Source organism: Pinus tabuliformis, chromosome J (assembly GCF_031772625.1).
Source record: "Pinus tabuliformis cultivar Carrire ecotype Pingquan chromosome J, CPIR1, whole genome shotgun sequence".
NCBI classification, from domain to species: Eukaryota; Viridiplantae; Streptophyta; class Pinopsida; order Pinales; family Pinaceae; genus Pinus; species Pinus tabuliformis.
In genome coordinates this window covers 159,053,629-159,076,526 of record NC_142295.1, presented here as the reverse complement: position 1 = coordinate 159,076,526, position 22,898 = coordinate 159,053,629, and the positions used below count along the sequence as shown (strand labels likewise).

General features: G+C 35.9%; 2 protein-coding genes and 1 pseudogene across 2 annotated transcripts; all 3 read right to left on the bottom strand.

Moving 5' to 3' along the window:
* Nucleotides 1-1,182: 1,182 nt before the first annotated feature.
* Nucleotides 1,183-6,388, bottom strand: LOC149226148 (major pollen allergen Lol p 11-like). The gene is made up of 3 exons (XM_089380117.1): nucleotides 6,208-6,388; nucleotides 2,100-2,180; nucleotides 1,183-1,765 (listed from the first exon to the last, which is right to left on the bottom strand). Exons 1-3 carry the CDS (start codon nucleotides 6,386-6,388, stop codon nucleotides 1,443-1,445), a joined length of 585 nt encoding a protein of 194 aa, XP_089236243.1. The 3' UTR covers nucleotides 1,183-1,442.
* A 697-nt stretch (nucleotides 6,389-7,085) lies between these two features.
* Nucleotides 7,086-10,071, bottom strand: LOC149226147 (naringenin,2-oxoglutarate 3-dioxygenase-like). The gene is made up of 3 exons (XM_089375223.1): nucleotides 9,486-10,071; nucleotides 9,062-9,389; nucleotides 7,086-7,547 (listed from the first exon to the last, which is right to left on the bottom strand). The coding sequence occupies exons 1-3, from the start codon at nucleotides 9,959-9,961 to the stop codon at nucleotides 7,269-7,271; spliced, it is 1,083 nt and encodes a 360-aa protein (XP_089231349.1). The 5' UTR covers nucleotides 9,962-10,071; the 3' UTR covers nucleotides 7,086-7,268.
* Nucleotides 10,072-17,863: 7,792 nt separating this feature from the next.
* Nucleotides 17,864-21,916, bottom strand: LOC149226146 (putative LRR receptor-like serine/threonine-protein kinase At4g37250; annotated as a pseudogene).
* Nucleotides 21,917-22,898: the final 982 nt, after the last annotated feature.

The window sequence follows — 22,898 nt, the reverse complement described above, 5'->3', positions numbered from 1 at the left end:
CCTCGTAATATCTACAAAAATTATGGAAACTTTATATTAACGCAGAAGCTTAAAAATTAGGCAGGATCCATGTCAGTCGTTTCTCAAGTGTCAAACCAATCCCTTGATATGAACAAGTTGAGAAATTTGGCAAGATACATTGATTACAGAAGCTTGATGTTAATGCAGAAACTTAAAGATTTAGTAGGATTCGTGTCAGGCGTTTCTCAAGTGTAAAACCAATCCCTTGGTTAAGGCGAAAGCTTGAAGACTTACCGATTCAGAAGGGGAGGGGATTTGTATCAGTCGTTTCTAGAGTGTAAAACCAATCTCTTGACCTTAACAAGCTAAGAGGTTTTGCAGGACCAACACAGAAGCTTCCAGATTTGGCAGGATTCACGCCAATCTTTTCTGTAGCGCAAAGCTAATCCATTAGCTTAATATTATTGCTTTAAACATTTGCAAGTCAATATAAAAAAATAAAAATTGAAACCTGATGTCAACACAGAAGTTTCCGTTAACTTAACAAGAGGTTTGGCAGGATCCGTTGATTACAGAAGCTTGATGTTAACACATAAGCTTCAAGCTTTGGCAGGATTCATACAAGTTCTTTCCTTTGTATTATCACTTTAAAGCAATTTAATGCAATACACGTGCAAAAATTTACTATCAAAAAGGAGAAAAAACTTCTTGCACAGATCAATACCCATTGTAATAAACGTGAAAATCCAATTTTTCCACACAACCAAGTTAACTCGACAACATTAGCAATTCATCCCAGAAAATCACCAGGGCAAAGATAAATTACAAGCTACACTCACAATAAAATGGGTTTGATCTCTATTTCTGCGCAATCTAATCAAGCATAAGGGATCCCTCCACATTGAACACGCTTTAGCTTCTCTCCCACATTAGCCATTGATATTCGTGACAGTGACCACAGGTGCATAGATTTGGAGAGAGATATGCGAAAATAAGACACCATTAGATTCAATACATAGAAGCTCAATGCAGATGGAGCTCTTCTCTGCAGTTTGCAAAGTAGTAAATAGAAATGCATACTGTATATATTCATCTCATAACATGCCAATTTCTTGCATTGTTTGCTATTCTTTTATATTTATCGTACCATAGAAAATCCAAAACCCAACGAATTGAGACAAAGCTTTCACATTTTCTGTCAAAGGCAATGCAACATATAAATATATAGAATATGAAATTGAAATTATTCCAAACTTTTGCAGTCTTAGCCACAAATGAATCCAGGTATTCATGAATACCATCACAATAGATAAATAGTCCACCTAAGCACTACAACATTTTATATTTATATTCACTGGTGGCACAGATCCTCAGGCAGGAGAACCCATAAGAAATAGTAGCAGGACTCAGCCAAAATCCATAACAGAAAGAAGCCATGAAAACCCAAAAACCGACACAAACGCATGGAGAGGCATTAAAACCTAGTAAGAGTCATTACATATGTTATATTCTGCCAACAAAGCCTGACAAGCAGGGTGGTTTGTGGTAGGTCTGAAGGCAAAAGGCCCAGTCTTTCTTTCGTCCGAATTGATCCCATTGTTGTGGGTTAGGTAAACTGGACCGCGGCTGCTATCAGTTTTAAGGTTGCATGAGGTTGGGCTGCTCACTGTAAATGCCTCACAGGCTTCGTGCTCGTGCTCACCCAGAACAGCGATACTGAAAAGCCCATCGTTGTCGGTGTGTTGTTCATTATAGAACAATCTCTTACCAGCACGATCCTTGCACTCAACACCTACAGTGGCACCTGCACAGCACTCATACTCAAAATATCAGAACCAAACATAGGGGTGCCCTGTGCATTCTATGCTTCAGACAGAAACCCACGTTTCTCTTAAAAACAAAGAGTGTAGAAAATGAAAGTAATGTGAACACAATAGCAAAAGGGAAGAATACATCTATTCGGAAAAGCACAAATAGCATTCCACATGGAGAATCTTAAAACGAGATCTATTCTTCGGCACCAGATCTATTATTTCATATCTTTTCAACAAGAAAATGCAGTGGCCCAAATGAAAACAATCTACAAAAACTGCAAAACAAATTGAAAAACTATCCAAAATGGGTGGTTGCTGGCTTACCAGAGATGGCAGGTGAAATCCTGGTGGGGAATCCAGCAGCACAGTTATCGTAGCGCGGGTTTTGAGATTCAAAATTCCAATCTGGAGCGCCATTATACAATTCAAAATTTGGTGGCAATTAATATCAGATGGTACGGGGAATGGATCGCATATGATACACGACATGCCATGATATTAATATATATGCAGCTCGTTTCAACGGGTATCAAAGAATGGATCGCATATGATACACGACATGCCATGATATTAATATATATGCAGCTCGTTTCAACGGGTATCAATACAAACAACGAGATGCATGATGGCATCATGTATATCTCCATCACTATGCAATCGGAATGTATATCTCCATCACTATGCAGTCGGAATCTGTTAGCTGGACAACGGAGCTGATGTCAGAACCTTTCTCCCAATATTGTCCTTAAAGTCTCTTAAGAAAGCATTAATGGAACTATACAGGTGAAAATAACTCTCGCGGTGGTTTGAGGAGCAGTCTTATTTGGAAACTCATGGGGAAGATTCTTCCGGGGATTCTCTCCCTTAACGGTATTCTTCTGACAAAACTTGCATTTTGTTCCCTTTGCCGTTGTCAACTAACGAACTTTTGTAACTTTTAAAAATAACGAAGTCTCGCCTTTCTTTTGTCTCCAGTCTCATCAATGCTATGATACGAGCATAGGCACACCTGTCACAGGTTTAATCACAGCACTACACAGAGATTCACGTCACACCTATGTAATATTATTTAACGACATACAAACTTATTCAAAGATATGAAAAAATGCAGTTCAAATGACCCTAACACAGGGATTATGGAGAAAAAGTAATCCCACTCTGCAACTCTTATTTTGCAAGAAAAAAGTAATCCCACTTTGTAACACTTATTTTACAATGAATCCTCTAGCCACACACTCTCTTTGGCCTACATTTTTTATTCAAGCTTTTAATAAGCATATCATAAGATCAGATGGCTAAACTTGGCATATAGTAACAAATTACTATCTTAATCAAATTACACGACAATAAAAACAATTCTATCTCAATTTTTCCAACAAATTCCACGGATCAAAGAACCAACTCCTTTAGTAAAAAATTTGATCTCTCAGTTGAATTTTACTGAATCCCCCCCTCAGTTGAATTTTACTAAATCCTCGGCCCACTCCTTAGTTGAATTTTAATGAATGCCCCCGAGAAAAGTAACCCCAATGCACCCCGTAGAAAACCAACACTTCCAGAAAACGGAGTTGTTTTTAGTGTGATTTTTTGGAAGTTTCCAGTTTGGCAGGAATTTATTGAAATCACAAGCTTGATGGGTAACCACTGCACATTAGAAGTGCTTAGAGGTTTTTTAGGGTGCTGAATCCATATATACACTCAAAAAACCAGTTTAAATAACCCAAATCAAGATTTCACCTCAACTTTTTTGACCAAATTCCTATACTCGAAAATCCAAAAAATCGCACTAAAAACAACTCCCCATAAAACCAACTCAGCCCTTAAATTTTACTGAATGGCCTCCCCCAAGAAAACCACTCCCGGCCGCAGAAAACCAACTCCGCCATAAAACCAACTCCCGTAAAAAATTTGATCTCTCAGTTGAATTTTGTTGAAATTATAATTTCAAAACTGCAGATTTTTTCCCTGCGATGGTAAATCGCAGATGTCACCCTTTCACCCACTTCCTTTGTTATATGCGATGCGATCGCAGATCGCATATCGCACTTCTTGTAATATCCCTATCATAAATAATCGTAACCTTGCGTAAAAGTAATTCAAGATTACTTATCAGTTATTAACCGATTCTTGATTTCCATGGAACTGAATGAGGGGAGACAACTGTTTCTGGCGTTATGCTATGTTGTCTAATAGGAGAAGCCGTCGACTCGGCGGTTAGTTTTTCGAAAGCCACTGCATGCACGTTTTGCGTGGAGAGAGTGGGCGGCCTCTGCAACGGTTGATCAAATCCGGCAGAATTGAAACCCTAATCTTTATCACTGATTTTGCTGCCTGCACCAACAGGGCGCAGTTCGGATCAAAGTGCCTTGCATAATCTTGTGATGTGTTTTATTCAGGGCATTGCTTTATAGTCCGACTTTTCTCTTGGATTTTGTTACAATTTTGCTCAAGTAACATCTGTTCATACCGGTGACGTTCACCCCACTTACTTTCTCTGTTAATGTGATAGATTATTATCCACAGTAGACCGCATACAAGTTCTGGAAATCGCGTTTGACTGCCGAAGCCACGGTTATCTCTATACTTCTTCCGCATGGAAGGGTTTATGCCCTCTCCCTTATTGGTATGCACACGATTATGGAGCAGGAAGTATACTATTCTCGGACAAAAAAATCACTGTATTTCTTTGCTCCTAGCTACCTCCTCGCAATGTTAAGTGGTCTCAAAACCCTTCTCAGGTTTCCATCGAGCTCCAGGGCGTGACCATGTTCTGGGTTCCCGACCCTGCTACAGTTTGCATCCCGTGCAGGTACAGCGAGGACTCATTCCTGTGTAGAGATTTCTGGAGGCGACTCAACGGAGTATGAAGATTCCGAGATCGAACCATGGAAGTCTGAAGTTTCCGAGATCGAACCATGGGAAGATGAAGATTCTGACTACTGACTCTCGGGAACTGACTGATTTTTGTATATACTTTCTCTGTAGTTAAGTTAACCTCAAATCAGCAGACGGTGACTGTTCTTTGTATGTACATGACGATGAATGGTCATGGCCGGTTCTCCCCTTAGGGCTTTCTTGGCATGAGCAGAGGTGTCAGACAATAGGGAACAATTAGTCCTCTGATTGGTTGGGGATAAATCTTTCATAAGCTCGGCTATGACAGGTATCGTAGATGTTAAACATTTGATTTCCTTGCTGGCTTTGAGTTCAAGCGACAGTATGCATTAAAGAAATAGATGTAAATAATGCATTCTTGGCATATTAAAGAAAATAGATCTAAATAATGCATTCTTGGCATATTAAAGAAATAGATCTAAATAATGCATTCTTGGCATATTAAAGAAATGGAAGTTAATAATGCATTTATGGAAAGAAAGAATGCATATAATAGAAATAGAAGTAAGTTGGATTTTATTGGAAAGGAATGCATGTGCAAGGGCGCACAGTAATAGTTATTACCTGGTATGTAAACATAACTAATGTGTTATATGTTTTAGAAGAAAACATGGACTTGTAAAACTAATGGATAGATCTCTTAGAGAGAGATATGTGTGAAAAGTGGAACAAGAATTTACTTGAATAGATGTACTAGTAGTAGTATGTGATGCTTGCTCATGCAGATGAGTAGATGATAAAAGATCATTTTTTAGAGGTTGTTTAATGAATTATTGATATTGTAGCTAATCTTGTTGCCAAGATTGTTGTCAACAACATTGACATGAAAAGATGGCGGTTGGTGCCAAAGGAAAGTAATGTTTAACATTGGCAGGAAAAGGATTATTCGTCCATGCAAATGATTTCAAGCTGCAGTATTGTCCATTGCTAGAACAATTATGCCACAAGGAATGTTGCATGTGGCGGTATGTAAATAAAAGATTACATGAAAATTGTATTAGCTTTTAGCTAGTTATGTGACAGCTTAATGATAATTCATTGTAAAGATTTTAATACAATGGTTAAGGGATGGAATCCCTTATAAGCCATTGAGTGAGGGGTGAAAACCCTCACGAGCGTTTAATAATAAGATTAAACGTTTGCTGGTTTTCACCCTACGGGGTTTCCAGGGTATATCCGTGTTCAAATGGTGTGATTGATGTGATTGCCTTATGTGTCCGTTGATAATGATGGGTTCTTAATGATGATGGTTCTTTATTTGATGTGACAACCATAATGTCTTAGTACATGATTATCTAACATGGTTAAGGATATCAAGAAATGGATGCATGGATTCATGAGACAGTTTATGTTATTACAGTGATGGTAAAGGTTATGCAATGGTTATGAAACTTACCGTCCTTGATGGCAAATTACTTGATGTACTAATGAATAGTATATCTAATGGTTAGTGATGATTTGTGGAGTTGTGAATTGATTAATTACTTGTGGTAATTGTATAAAAATTCTAACTCCCTACTTTTACATGCGAGGTTACCGGGGTATGTGACACTTCTTTTCTTGTCAACCTTCACCACGTCCCTTCGATTGTTTGCGATTGCGATTTCGCGATGCGATCTGATCGCATATCGCAAATCGCGTGATTCAACGGTTATGGAGGCGGCGGCACATTCTTTTCTCTTCCGCCGATGCGATGGTGCGACATTGTGATAAGCCATGCATTAAATTCCGGTAGGATATTTTCAACCGAGTAATAAATGAAATTTACTGCGGTTGGTAAATGTAGGTAGGATATTTTCTTCTATCTTATCGTTTAGAATCAGATATGTTTTTCAACATATATATATATATATATATATATATATATATATGTAATGAACAGCAGTTCTGATATATATATATATAGAATGAGATATAAGCATATATTGGAAGAATCTGAGAGTTTTGTAATTTTATCTGTAAACGCACAGCAGTGCTAAGATAGTTGAAAACAGATTCTGGAACTGAAGTATTCCTGTTGTAACCCCTCTGTAGAGGAAGACAATTCTGTAACAGTTTTTCTTTTATATGATTAAAGATCCTGTATTGAAAACAGAGCGTTGTTCTCTGTGAATTTCTTTTGTGTTTGAAATAAACAGAAATTTCTAACATACTGAATGCCCGACCGCCCCTTAGTTGAATTTTACTGAATCCTCCAACCCCCGAAACAATATAGCATCACATTCTCGTTCTCCTGGACATGTAAATCCAGTCATATCATAATTTGAATTAATATAATTACATTAAACTAATATGTCTATATTAAATTCTTTTCATATCAATCTCCATGCATTAATAACTTCCACTTATGTAAGTTTTACATAAAAATAGTTGTTCGTTACCTTTATTGACTCACAGATAGAGTCTAACCCCGCTACATGGTAGAACAACTCATTTCCTAACGCACAAGGTGCCTTAGGTTATTAGGTGGAAACAGTTATATAGAGCCAATACACAGTGAGTCTAACCACACCATGTGGTAGGAGAACTCTTTATGTCGACATGCGTAACTAAGATATATGATAGAACAAGTTATATAATGTAGGCGGAATTGCACAGCTACACTTCTGGCTGCTGTACTAAACTCATTGCCTTGATGTGTTTGATCTCACTGTCCAGGAGGTGCTTGGTCATCTTCCTCTGGTAGAACTCCCTGTACACGTACGGCTCGAAAGTTTTACCAGCACGACCTTCTCCCTTTATCGCCGCTAATGCATCCAATGGATAAACAATGGAGTCTGGAGCGGGGTTGTAGAATGTCACTATGGATTGCCTTCGAACATTCGAATTTACAACAGCTTGATGATCTGCGCTCTTGAAGATACCGCCACTCAAAACCTGCAGCATGGAAACAATAGTTTGTTAATAAGTATTGTTGGAATTCATATATATTTGTATAGTTATTTTCGTATAATCGCTAATCTTCAGAACCAAATTAACTGCCCTAGCACGCAGTCCATGGATAAGCTTGAAGAATTTGAATCTAAAATATCATGTGACATAATACTTCGTCGATATATATATGGTTTTAATAAAAAAACAAAAAATAGTATATATGTTTTATATTATATAATAAAAAATAATTAATTAAGAAATTAATATTAATATTTATGATTATGATTTTTTATAAGATTAGTTTAACTGGTGGAGTTTTTTAAGTTAAAAATATTTTATTACTGAAAAATGATTAATTACATATTTTTAAAATTAAATCAATAAAAAGTAATCCTTTCACATAAATCTCCCTTATATATTAATATTCCATAGAACTAGTGACCACTTTGACTTTATACAAATATTGTGTAGAAAATCTAAAAATCAATACATCACATAAATTTTTATTTATTAATATAATAAAATAAAAACAAATTCAACCTACATCCATGAAACAAAAATACCACAACCCTACATCCATGAAACAAAAATACCACAACCCTAATACAATAAACCGCATAAATAAAAAGTGGTCTTGTGGTTGTTTTTGAGGTTATTAAAGGACAGATTATATGATTTTTTCAACCGAGCTAATCTTCATACACAATCCTCGTCCAAGACCTAAATAAAGTATTGTTGGAATTCATATATATTTGTATAGTTATTTTCGTATGATCACTAATCTTTAGAACCAAACTGCTCCTAGCAAGCAGTCTACGGATAAACTTGAATAATTTGAATCTAAAATATTTTGTAACATAATACTTTGTTGAGCAACCCCATATATATATATATATCTATATATATATATATATATATATATATTTTGATAGTTGATTGGTTTAAAAAAAATATTTAACATTTAGATTATATAATCAAAAAGTTAATTAATTAAAAAATTAATATTTTTATTTATGTTGATGATTCAATTATAAGATGAGTTTAATTTGTATAGTTATTAAATAAATTTAATGATCACTCTCTCCTTCTACCAATATTGTATAGACTATCTAAAAATCCATGCATCACGCAGAAAAAAACAAATTCAACATGCATGCATGAAACCAAAATACCACAACCCTAATACAATAAACCGCATAAATAAAAAAGTGCTCTTCTGGTTATTTTTGAGGTTATTAAAAGACAGATTGGGTGATATTTTCAACCGAGATAATCTTCATACACAATCCTCGTGCAAGACCTAATCTTGTGACATAATCCTAAAACAAGATAGCTTATTCTCTCAAAATTATTTGTTATGTTTCACGATGAATTAAATAACATAATATTTCGAAATAAGTACGACGAAGATCATAGAGGTTCATTTTATGTTTATACTGTAACTCAGTTTCTTTTAATCTCAATACGTTCAATACAGAATTAAAATGTTCCGAAAAGCAATAAATATAGGCACTGACATGCATATGGTCTCCGATATTTACAACGAAAGCTCCATCAATGGGTTCCACTGTAACCCACGTTTCACCATCGTCCTTTGTGGCTTGAAGGCCTCCAACATTGTCTTGCAGTAAAATGGTAAGAGTTCCTGGATCGGTATGTCTCCTGAGGCCTAACGTTAAAGCGGGGCGGGGGCAAGTCGGGTAGTAATTCAAGAGAACTTTCTGTTGGCCTTCTCCACATGCTTTCTCGATCGCATCTGCTTCAACTCCTAGCGATTCTGAGATGAGCCCAAGTAGTGTTTTGGCCAACTCCATCATCGCATCGCTGTAGTTGGCTAAAGCTTCCCTGAAAAACAATGACAGTTCGAGCGTGGGATAGATAAAATATATGATCGTGTAATGGACTAGATAATGTACATAAACCAAAGAAATGCAGGCTGACCTGAACTGAACTGGCTTTGCAGGCCCGCTTTGAATGTCCCGCGCCGGGTAGCATGTCGTGACGTATAGTTCTCTCCAGTCCTTGAAGGGGTCATCGTTGATAAAGCTCCCATTTCCATATCCTACGAACTGCCCTGCCTGTATGGCGTACTGCATCTTCTCTTCCACTGGAAGCGAAAAGAACTCCTCGGCACAACACATTATCTGAGAGTTCAGTTCTCCAGGGACGCCATGATCTATGATCTGGAACATTCCCCACTCTTCACAGGCCGCTCCGAGTTCTCTTATTAGCTGTGCGTGCTCTGCTCCTCCGGCTCTTGCATTCGCAAGGGAAATGACGGGCACCACTTTGCTGAAATCATTGTATGCCACAGCTGGCCGTTCATTGTCGTCCTTAATGTAATTAACAGGTAGATCCTCAATACCCAGATCGGCTAGGGATTTCACAGTATTCACTTCCATTAATGTTTGTGCCATTTTTCTAACAACCACAATGGAGCGGAAATGGAAAAAGTGTAGATCTTGGCCACAAAAATTAAGAATCCCGCACTGTAACAGTGTGATCAGAACACTCCACTAGACTTCAATCTTTCTAATATTATGGGAAGTGTTGTGTCCGCCCATACCTTGCAACGCGTAATTTAAAGAAAATTGTGCATAAGCGCTGCCGAAATGCATAGCCATACAAATCTGTATTTTGGAACAGAACGTTAATGTGTTTGGTATATTTGATATAGGGTTTAATTATTTGGCTTTTTCCTTTTTCCTTTTTTTCTTTCCCATCATCTTTCTTTTTGGGTTACATTCTTTTATTCAAATTTTGTGAGGGTCAGAAATATAAGTTTGACTCGTAAAATTTGAATGTTTAGAAATTTTCCTCCGAGCTAAATCTATTTAAAGATTCTCATTAAAAATTCACAATTTCAATCCAACTATATCACTTAATTTAATCCCAAAAAAATAATCTAACCATTAAACTACTCTATAATATGATATTTATTACATTCTTTTATATATTTTACTATTTTAATAAAAAAATTATTTTACTATTAAAATATATGATGGAATATTCACCTAACCAGATGAGCTTTTTTTACTCTCTCTCCTATACCTATTCCTTTGAGCAAAACCAACTACTAGTCCTCCAATGTTGACCTGGAGCCAACTACAAATCGGGACCATAGATCTATCTGAAGACGGCATATTACAGATACTTCATTGTGGAAAGTTCACCATTTATATTTTCTGAGATATCTATGGTCCACATATTTGAATAGAGGTATAACATGGGACATGCTCTCCGCCTTCGAAAAGAGACGAGTCATATATTCTGTAGAACGTGTACTTAAAATGGTTCTATCGAAACAACCACTGAAAAAACCTTCATCAACTCAGCTTCATTTCAATCTTTAGCCGTCATCATTTGGCAATAAGTGAATGGTGCTTCGCAACTGGACTATTGGCATTGACTAAATTAGTGCCAGAGTTGGGAATCTTCATTTAACTTTATTTCAGTGCTATTGGCATTGACTAAATCAACATAGCAAAGCATCATACACCTGCAACAGTATTAAATGCGATGTATGCGACATTTCAACTCTATTTTCCTTTTATAGCGCTATTGGCATTGACTAAATTAGTGCCGGAGTTGGGAATCTTCATTTAACTTTATTTCAGTGCTATTGGCATTGACTAAATGAATATGGCAAAGCATCATACATCTGCAACAGTATTAAATGCGATGTATGAGACATTTCAACTCTATTTTCCTTTTATAGCGCTATTGGCATTGACTAAATTAGTGCCAGAGTTGGGAATCTTCATTTAAGTTTATTTCAGTGGTATTGGCATTGACTAAATTAAATGCGATGTATGTGACATTTCAACCTCCTTTTATAGCTGGCAATCATTATCTAAATTCAAATTTTATATAAAAAAGGAATTTTTATTAGATCGATCCTAAACAGTAAATATAAAGGTTATGTGTATTCCGGATTTAAATTTGAGTTCATTATTATTTTTTCAAATTGAATTATTTTGCTTTAATATGTATTGTTTATTATCTTAATGACTTTTTGTATGAAAGAACATGAAATTATTTGCCATTTAAATTTTCAAATTTAAAATGAAAATTATTTTAATTCTTTTAATTAAAAAGTTAGATGACTTCTTATAATATATATTTTTTTGTGATTATTTGGGTTTATTTTGGTTTACTAGTTATTATTCTAATTACTATCGCAATTAGAAGAAAATGATTTTAACAATTTTTTAACACAATAAAAATATTATATTTTAATACAATATAATCTTATTATAATGTAACTGATGAATATATATATCAATTATCCATTAAAATTACAATAATTAAATAATCTTATACATATTGAGGAAAGTGGGAATTACATGTTCTAACATACTATAAATAAAATTTTATTCAATGTAGATTTTATTTTTTATTATCAAAAAATCAACATTGAATAAGTAGTGTTATTCCATGATATATCTTATATTGCTAAGATTAAAAAATATAAAAAATAACTAGATATTATTATTGTTATTATTATTATTACTAGCATTTGCACTAGATGTTGCAAAGAAAACGTCGTAAGGCATAAAGTGCGGAAATCCATTATCCATGTAGTATGTGCATTATTCAACAAGGTGGGTCTCTCTAAATTTGTTGCAAACATTTATGTTGTTGCATTGCTAATTTATTCAGAATCTACTACTACCTCCTCTTCTTGGAATATTAAATTTCTTTATCACCCCATGATGACAATCCCTCTAATTATTGGAATCACAATTTTTTCCACTTTAGTGGGTTTACCTTTAACCGAAAGAAACATGAATTTGAGTCACTCAATTAAAAAGAAATTGCTAAACTGCTATTTATCAAGTTTTGAGTAAAAACAATTAATAATTCATATTTACAACCCTTGAAATATTTACAACCTTTTAAGTCTTGTATTTATAACTCATATTTATAACCCTTTAAAATGAAACTAACTATCTATATTTTTATTAATAATAAAAAGAATCTTCTTTATAAAACTAACACTCACATGCTACTCCTATTGAAAAGGAATCAATACTCTTTGATAACCAATATTCTTTGATAAGCAAGGAAAGCATGGTACTCGACCTGAGGGAACTCAGTGGGCAAAATTATCAATAACTAGTTAATATTGATTTGCATCAATTTCTTTTGGTCCAACTAGCAATTAAAATCCATCCCCTGCCACTGCAACAATAATACACCATATATAACCTTCCCATTAAAACTGAGAATGAGCTGCAAGTAAACTATGAGAACGCGAATTCCTCATAAGCATGGAGTTAAGTTTGATCCTAGAGCTTTTGCTACAATCCTCAACTGTAGAAATATTGAAATTTTTAAGAAGACTCTCGCCATTTCATAAGCAGCTGAGTTGACAGCAGAGTTTGTCTGTCGTTGAGTCCCAGTCATAGAGATGTCTATATGAGTTATGTCAATGTCTAAGTAGAGCTGTTGAATATAGAATGTTGGTGTAAGTCCTCATCTCTGTCCAACTTATGTCAAAGCAAGGATGCTACATAGGAAGAAAGAATTGGTTAATCGGTTGTGGATGATGGCATTTTTTCTAGAAAATGCAATATCTCCTTCATTGATTTCAAAACTCCATTGCTTCACTTGCACCTATCTCCTCACGCTTTCATATTGATAAAAAAAATGTAGAAAATTTCGGTTGAGTTAGTTTCAAACCATAAAATCTACCCCAACTTCATCTAATGGGCTTGTAATATAGCCTTCTTTCCCACATTTTCTTGATTATAAAATAATGTCAAAGTAAAACGAGAGTTAGAAATATTTTTCAACAATAGTCACTTGCATCAGATGTTTATTATCTCGCTTGGCTTTCATCCTTATGACCTAATATGGATGGACGATTTTCTGCAAGATTAGGAAAGCCTACTATGTCTTTGAAAGATCAATTTGATTAATGAAGAACATAAGTTAAAAATGCAGTGATCATCCTGTAAACAAATATATATACTCTATATATATCAAAGCAGCAAACTCAAGGCACTGAATTTGCCCATTTCACACTCATATATGATATATCTATTCAAATGTTTACATAAACCATTATTTCATCCACAGTGGCTAAGAGTAGTATATATCAAAGACTGAAGGCACTGAAATTGCCCAATTCACTCATATATCTACTCAAATTTCTACACAAACCAATATTTCATCCACAGTGGCTAAGAGTATATATCAAAGTAGCAGACTGAAGGCACTGAACTTGCCCATTTGAGACTTATATATCTATTCAAATTTTTAAACAAACCAATGTGTGATCCACAATGGCTAAGAGTATCTATCAAAGTAGCAGACTGAAGGCACTGAACATGCCCATTGCAAAATTTAAACTCATATCTATTCAAACTTTTACACAAACCAATGTTCATCCACATAGGCTAAGAATATATATTGAAGTAGCAGACTGAAGGCACTGAACTTGCCCTTTTCAGATTCATATATCTATTCAAACTTTTACATAAACCAGTGTTTCATCCACAGTGACTCGTGATTTTCAAAGTATTTATGTATGCCATAATAAGCACTTCACGAATCAACTAGGAATTGAAGGCACTTGCATAAAGAATATAATAACAGAAAACCAACGTATTCTTGCACAATAATATTATTGATGATAACACTATGCATAAATTTCTATTGCTTTGTCGTAAGCCAGAGCAGGATCTTGATCTTCCTTGGCACAGATGTTACTTTCAGATGGACTGAGATGAATTTTTGCAGCCCCATTCCTCAATCCAACTTTATTCCTTTTCAATTTTGGGGCCATGAGAATCTGATAGCAGCCAACATCTTTCTTCTTCTCCTTCTCAACCATCTCACCACCATCTTTTTTCTTTTCTTGATCTTTGTCCTGTTCCTTGCATGCACTACTATTGAAGTCTTGGTAGCAGGATTGTTGTTCTTGGGCATCAACAACATTATTAAGTTTAATGGACAGTAATTTTCCCACAAACGAAGGCCTGGGTTGGACAGGATTCCCCATAAAATCTCTGAAACCCACAACCCCCCCAGTTGGAGGGATGAATCTGTTCTTTCTTTGAAGATCTACTCCATCAAGAATCATGGTGCCAAGGTTGAGAATGCCCTATGGGTAACCAGAAGGACGACGGACCTGGAGTGCCAAGAAACTCATCCCACTGAAATCTGTGCTCCCGTAGCCCTTGAGGAGAGTGGAAAGCAAGACCCTCACAATGCCTAGTAAGGTATCCTTGAGGCAACCCATGCAGTATATCTCCATTATCACAGTAGAGGTTTCATAGCGGAGAAAACACTCTTCCAATCTGAATATGGCCTTGTCGTTCCAAGTAGGGTTTTCGCCCCTTGTTCTGTCAATTTGCATCGTCAGTTTTTTCTCGAAATTGATCCATACAACACAGTAGGTATGCATCATGCCAAAAGGATGCATCTCCTTCAGATCTTGAGCTAAGATGTTGTTAAGCTCCAGCTATGTGTAAGCTTCCCCCATGACATAGAGTGAATTTACTGCACAAGGAAATGCAATATTTAGAGACCATCCTGATTGAAATTACAGGAGAAGAAATGCCATGAATGAAATCTTTTGAAATCTGGACATTGTATAGAACTCACTTATAAGAAAAAACACATCATAGAATCTCTAGCCCACGATGATGAAAGAAGATGGAAATCAGTGCAGAAGGCCACCCCAAATGGTCATGATCGAAGCCAAGAAGCAGAAAAACCCATTCATAGATACAATAATAATGGAACAAACAAAAATAAATTTGTACCAAATCCATTTTTTGTTTCGTTTTAGAATTTTATTGTTGTGATTTCCATTTCAAAACTCCATTACTTCACTTGCACCTATAGTCTCAGGCTCTCATATTCATAAAAACAATGTATAAAAATTTTCTTGAGTTAGTTTTAGATTATAAAATCTACCCATTTCAAAACTCCATTGCTTCACCTGCACCTATCTTCTCAGGCTCTCACATTGATAAGAGCAATGTAGAAAATTTTGGTTGTTAGTGTTATACTATAAAATCTACCCATTTCAAAACTCCATTGCTTCACCTGCACCTATCCTCTTAGGCTTCCATATTGATAAAAACAATGTAGAAAATTTCGGTTGAGTTAGTTTCAAACCATAACATCTACCCCAACTTCATCTAATGGGCTTCTAATATAGCATTCTTTCTCACATTTTCTTGATTATAAAATAATGTCAAAGTAAAACGAGAGTTAGAAATATTTTTCAACAATAGTCACTTGCATTAGCTCATTATTATCTCGCTTGGTTTTCATCCTTATGGCTTAATATGGACGGACCATTTTCTGCAAGATTAGGAAGGCCTATTGTGTCTTTGAAAGATCGATTTGATTAATGAAGGACATAAGTTAAAAATGCAGGGATCATCCTATAAACAAATATGTATACTCTATATATATCAAAGCAGCAGACTCAAGGCACTGAATTTGCCCATTTCACACTCATATATGATATATCTATTCAAATGTTTACATAAACCAATATTTCATCCACAGTGGCTAAGAGTAGTATATATCAAAGACTGAAGGCACTGAACCTGCCCAATTCACTCATATATCTACTCAAATTTCTACACAAACCAATATTTCATCCACAGTGGCTAAGAGTATATATCAAAGTAGCAGACTGAAGGCACTGAACTTGCCCATTTGAGGCTTATATATCTATTCAAACTTTTAAACAAACCAATGTGTGATCCACAATGGCTAAGAGTATCTATCAAAGTAGCAAACTGAAGGCACTAAACATGCCCATTGCAAAATTCAAACTCATATCTATTCAAACTTTTACACAAACCAATGTTCATCCACATAGGCTAAGAATATATATTGAAGTAAGAGACTGAAGGCACTGAACTTGCCCTTTTCAGATTCATATATCTATTCAAACTTTTACATAAACCAGTGTTTCATCCAAGTGGCTCGTGATTTTCAAAATATTTATGTATGCCATAATAAGAACTTCACAAATCAGCTAGGAATTGAAGGCACTTGCACAAAGAATATAATAACAGAAAACCAACATATTCTTGCACAATAATATTATTGATGATAACACTATGCATAAATTGCTATTTCTTTGTTGTAAGCCAGAGCAGGATCTTTATCTTCCTTGGCACATATGTTACTGTTAGATGGACTGAGATGAATTTTTGCAGCCCCATTCCTCAATCCAAATTTATTCCTTTTCAATTTTGGGGCCATGAGAATCTGATAGTAGCCAACAACTTTCTTCTTCTCCTTCTCAACCATCTCACCACCATCTTTCTGCTTTTCTTGATCTTTGCCATGTTCCTTGCATGCACTACTATTGAAGTCTTGACAGTGGGATTTTTGCTCTTGGGCTTCAACAATGTTATTAGGTTTAATGGACAATAATTTTCCCACAAACGAAGGCCTGGGTTGGACAGGATTCCCCATCAAATCTCTAAAACCCACAACCCCCTAGTTGCAGGGATGAATCTGTTCATTCTCTGAAGATCTACTCCATCAAGAATCATGGTGCCAAGGTTGAGAATGCCCTGTGGGTGACCAGAAGGAACGGACCTGCAGTGCCAAGAAACTCATCCCATTGAAATCTATGCTCTCGTAGCCCTTGAGGAGAGTGGAAAGCAACACCCTCACAGTGCCTAGTAGGTATCCCTGAGGCAACCCACGCAGTATATCTCCATCATCACAGCAGAGGTTTCAGAGCAGAGAAAACTCTCTTCCACTCTGAATATGGCCTTGTCGTTCCAAGTAGGGTTTGCGCCCCCTGTTCTGTCAATTTGCGTCGTCATTTTTTTCTCGAAATTGATCCATACAACACAGTAGGTCGTGCACAATAGATTACATAGCAGAAACGAGACACATTATTGTAGCAGTTAGTGGAACACCACAAAAACATTATTGCAGCAGGGTGTGGAAGAGAACAGGAAGAGAAGAAAGCGAAAACAGGAGGAACATAAATGGTCGTGGAAGAAAACAGGAAGAGCAGAAAGCTGAAGAGGAGAAATAGAAATGAAGTTGCACGACAGATGTCAACCATATGCCAATTGAAGGTGCACACCAGTTGTCAAACATAGAAACAAAGTGTAGACGAAAAGCTCACTCAAAGGAAGGTCTATCGGCCTAAATATTGAAATTTTTAAGAAGACTCTGTCCATTTCATAAGCAGCTGAGTTGACAACAGAGCTTGTCTATTGCTGAGTCCCAGTCATAGAGGTGTCTATATGAGCTATGTCAATGTCTAAGTAGAGCTGTTGAATATGGAATGTGGGTGTAAGTCCTCATCTATGTCCAACTTATGTCAAAGCAAGGATGATACATAGGAAGAAAGAGTTGGTTAATCGGTTGTGGATGATGGCATTTTTTTCTAGAAAATGCAATAACTCCCTCATTGATGGTCTCTTTTGAGGGGAAGTAGAAGCACAATTCAATGCAATCCCCACAGACACTGAGATTTCTTCCCTTCCTTCAACCTCTGGTCGAAGAGTAGGATCTATGATGCGCAAGAGGCGATGCTTGTCATCAATAAAGTTTTGACCCCATGCTGCAAAATCCTTATCTGATGGTAGCTTCCCAGTAAGAATCTCCATAAATATAACCCCAAAGGAATACACATCCCACTTTTGGTTGTGTTTGAGAGTTTTCAATGCCTCTGGGGCTTGGTAAGGAGATACAAAGTTCTTGGATGTACCTGGACTACCCAACAAATCAGGTGTTGTTTGCAGGATATCGCGGGAGCCAGTGGAACATTTGCTCCCTAAAAATATACCTTCAAGGTTCCTTAGGTGGATAGAAGAGCTACTATACTTGACACTGGCAGTGTCCAGTAGCTTTTCTAGCCCAAAATCTGCTATGTATGGCTCCATGTCAAAGCCTAGAAGGATGTTGCTTGGATTAACATTTCCATGAACAAACTTCCTTTCATGAAAACAGGGATAGACTCTGCAGAATCCAGAATCTGAACAAGATTCACTGATATTTTTATCTTTAATTAATTTTTATATGAAGAAACAAAGATGAAGTATCCCAAATAATTTGACACATCACAGAAAGTTGATTCCTATTCCTAAACTTCTCGTTTTCACTTTCAAAGTTATATTTCTTGAAGTTGGAACCAACTGTATATTCTAGCTCTCCTTGCTTATGTAGAGATGGGGATCCTGTATAATTGCTCTTTAGTTGTTTGATGTAACAACCTTTGTTCACATCTATGATGCTTCTGCCAAAAAAAACCCTGCAACTTTCACTTTCCTTCATTTTCTTATTCCTGGTGTTTGTATCCCTCAGAAAATATAGAAAAGACTTTCAAGGTCTACAATTTCATACACGGTCATTCTAAAAGGCATGGACAAATCAGCCTCACTAGTGATGGCTTCAATTTCAGGGACTTGAGCAATTACCAAGCCAGTGGGATACTTCTGAATAAGCCTACAGACTATTTGGAATAATAGTGAATGAAAATTCACTATAATATCAAATGCCACCAAGGTTATTCGATAACAATCTAGCAAAGATAGTCTAAAGGATTAGCTTGGTTAGAAGATGCTTTAGTGCAAATGCTCAAGGAATTCTTAGGGTCAAATGTCATTGAATATCTAGTGGTTACCAGCAGTAGCTAAACAGGGGAAAAGTGTGGAATCCATAAGGAACTCATAATATGTAGGCTTGTGATTACCAATAGTAGCTAAACAGGGGAGATTGTGGAATCCATAAGAAACTCATAATATGCAAAACAATAACAATACAATTTAATTTTCCCATCAATGCAATCCATATTGTTATGATGCAACACAATATCCCAATACTGTAATGTAATTAATTGAGTCATTATGATGTGTTTAGTCTCCAAACTAAAGTAATTAACGCAGTCATCAATAAAATATGGCTTACCAGGAATATGGTATAATGGACCTCTTCAATATATAACAGCAGAAACATTCCATAGAAACTGATATAAATACTGCAGCTAATTGTTCTCCGGCTAAGTAAGAAGATGTTATGTAGAATAAGATACAAATACAAGCACAGGGTCACTTGTCTTATTTCAAGGTCTTCCTAAGAAGGCTTATGAAGGAAGTTGTGTAGCATTCTCATGGTTTTGATAAATTATCATTTGTTGCTCAGATGAACATGTATATATAAATATTCTAACTTGAAAAAAGAGAAGTTTCTTCTTTGTATATGCAAAACTATAGCGGAACCGATAAATCTAATTTTCAATATTGATTTGCATCAATTTCTTTTCATCCAACCAGCAATTAAAATCCATCCCCTGCCATTGCAACAATAATACACCATATATCACCTTCCCATTAAAACTGAGAATGAGCTGCAAGTAAACTGTGAGAACACGGATGCCTCATAAGCATGGAGTTAAGTTTGATCCCTAAGCTTTGCTACAATCCTCAACTGTAGAAATATTGAAATTTTTAAGAAGACTCTGGCCATTTCATAAGCAGCTGAGTTGACAACAGAGTTTGTATGTTGCTGAGTCCCAATCATAGTGGTGTCTATATGAGTTATGTCAATGTCTAAGTAGAGTTGTTGAATATGGAATGTGGGTGTAAGTCCTCATCTCTATCCAAATTATGTCAAAGCAAGGATGCTACATAGGAAGAAATAATTGGTTAATCGATTGTGTATGATGGCATTTTTTCTAGAAAATGCAATACCTCCTTCATTGATGGTCTCTTTTGAGGGGAGGCAGAAGCACAATTCAATGCAATCCCCACAGACACTGAGATTTCTTCCCTTCCTTCAACCTCTGGTTGAAGAGTAGGATCTATGATGCGCAAAAGGCGATGCTTGTCATCAACAAATTTTTGACCCCATGCTGCAAAATCCTTATCTGAAGGTGGCTTCCCAGTAAGAATCTCCAGAAAAATAACCCTAAAGCAATAAACAACCTTCAACTTTCACTTTCCTTCATTTTCTTATTCCCGGTGTTTGTATCCTTCAGAAAATATAGAAAAGACTTTCAAGGTCTACAGTTTCATACACGGTCATTCTAAAAGGCATGGAGAAATCAACCTTACTAGTGATGGCTTCAATTTCAGGGACTTGTGCAATTACCAAGCTAATGGAATACTTCTGAATAAGCCTGCAGACTATTTGGAATAATAGCAAATGAAAATTCACTATAATATCAAATGCCACCAAGGCTAGTTGATAATAATCTAGCAGAGATAGCCCCAAGGATTAGCTTGGTTAGAAGAACTCATAATATGCTGGCTTGTGATTACCAATAGTAGCTAAAGAGGGGAGATCGTGGAATCCTTAAGAAACTCATAATATGCAAGCGATTGAAGGGCTATCTTTGTAAAAAGAAATGAAAAACAACCATGCAGGAACGAATTGAACGAGATTTCCTGCATATATACATGAAATGGAAAAAAGAGAACAAGAGAACCCACCATAATAGGCATTTTCCAAGCTTCCATGTGGAATGTAGTCATAAACCAATAGTTTTTCCTCTATACCCCAATAGAAAACTCAGAGGCGAACAATGTTGGGATGTTTAACCCTACTGATTGCTTTAGCTTCTGCTTCAAAATCCTTGTACCTTTCCAAACCACCATCACCAAGTCGCCTTACTGCAAAAGTTAGCCCATCTTCCAGAACTGCCTTATACAATATAGTATAACCACTAGCACCCAATATATATGTAGAGGCTCTGAGTAGCTTATCTAATTCCATGTCAAGATCTCCATTTAATGTCACAAAAGTTCCTTGCTATTGATCTCCATTGTTCGAGACACTTCCATCTGAGCTCTCATCAAATTTTTTAAGGCAGAGCTATCCAACTCTACCCAAACTGGAAGAACAATCTCCATTGTCATCCAACTGAATATTCCTGGTATTAGGCCCATCCTATGACTCCTTCTTTCTTCTTGTTCCCCAGTAACGGTACATAAAAACTACGCAAAGGAGGCTTATCCCTACAAAATCGCCAAATACAATGGCAGCTATGGTGCCTTTACTCAGACATTTTCCCTTGTTGATAAGAGGCATGGCTCCAATTGCTGAAGGTGGGCTGATTTTTGGAGGATCCGAGAGTGTTGAAGGAATTGAACATAAATTTGTCAGTGGGTGACCACAAAGACCTGGATTACCAGCAAAAGCATCATTTTTCTGATGCAAAAGATCTCCAAACTATGGAATGGGTCCATTCAGAGGCACAAGGTTTCCCCTGGCATAAAAATTGCAGACGAAAACTCGTAGGCGTCTTCAACAACACCCAACACGAATCTAAAGAAACTTTTTGACAATGGCAATGGATTTCTCAATGGCTTTTCTTCCTCTGGGGTGGATTCACCCTCAACTCCTGTAGATTCAATCACAAAAACCATTTGGACGACAGATTCAATCAAGAAAACCATTTGGACGCAGCAGTCGTCATCAGACGATTCATCTCTGACCTTATTTTATTTGGATCTCATTTCTATATTCAAGAAAGACATGGATAAAATTTTCCCCAGAGATTCAATGGAGCCCGTTTCAGAGGTCTTTTAGGCAGCGCGGGAAGCAAGAGCAGAGAAGTTGAAAAGGGTACCCCATGCAAATCTTTTAGGCTCCGATCTAGAAGCATTCAAGCGAGGGTTTGCAACTATTTCAAATATCATGAACAGTTGCAACCAATCAACTACCTTCCCTTGATCAAACGATTAACAATCTTCTAATCATCTAACACATAATCTAACGGCACACAGGAATGACAAGTGGATTTTATGGAAGCTCACTTCAGAGGGAAACACCTTACGGCATAAAAATCTAAATATTTTCTTCGAAATAATATAAAGGGCAAGTAAAAAGAAAAAAGAAGAAGCAAAAAGTCATTAAAATATCATCATTAAATCACATTATAAAATATTTAAAAGAAAATAAATATTTAAATAATATCTTCAAAATAATATAAAGGGCAAGTAAAAAGAAAAAAGAAGAAAGAAGCAGCAAAAAATCATTTAAATATCATCATTAAATCACATTATCATATCAAACAGAAATTAAAGAGTTTAAAAAAAAAGAGATGAGAAAAATCCAAATAAAACAAAAATTAAAACCTATAAAACTTTAAAAAAAAATATTAACTAATTGCACTACATATATAACAAAATTTTAAAATTTCTCTTGAAAATATAAATTTATAAGAAAAATAAATTAAAAATACAATAATAATAAAGATTTACCACTTTACTTGGTTCCAATGTATTAACTAAAATTACTTTATCTTATCTAAGAATTTGTATTTCTTGGACATGAGGAAACATGTTAATAACCCCAAACCTAGAGATGTACCAATAATGAAACCCGAATCTGAGTTCAAGGGTCTCC

What these genes read in the sequence shown, in the direction of transcription:
- LOC149226148 (XM_089380117.1), bottom strand. Translation starts at nt 6,388, where the DNA reads ATGGCTTATCACAATGTCGCACCATCGCATCGGCGGAAGAGAAAAGAA. An exon ending in AAGAAGTGTCACATACCCCG is followed by an intron (nt 2,181 to 6,207) that starts GTAACCTCGCAT and finishes ATGGCGCTCCAG; the next exon opens with ATTGGAATTTTGAATCTCAA. An exon ending in GATTTCACCTGCCATCTCTG is followed by an intron (nt 1,766 to 2,099) that starts GTAAGCCAGCAA and finishes AGTGCTGTGCAG; the next exon opens with GTGCCACTGTAGGTGTTGAG.
- LOC149226147 (XM_089375223.1), bottom strand. Translation starts at nt 9,961, where the DNA reads ATGGCACAAACATTAATGGAAGTGAATACTGTGAAATCCCTAGCCGAT. An exon ending in GCAAAGCCAGTTCAGTTCAG is followed by an intron (nt 9,390 to 9,485) that starts GTCAGCCTGCAT and finishes ATTGTTTTTCAG; the next exon opens with GGAAGCTTTAGCCAACTACA. An exon ending in ATATCGGAGACCATATGCAT is followed by an intron (nt 7,548 to 9,061) that starts GTCAGTGCCTAT and finishes TCCATGCTGCAG; the next exon opens with GTTTTGAGTGGCGGTATCTT.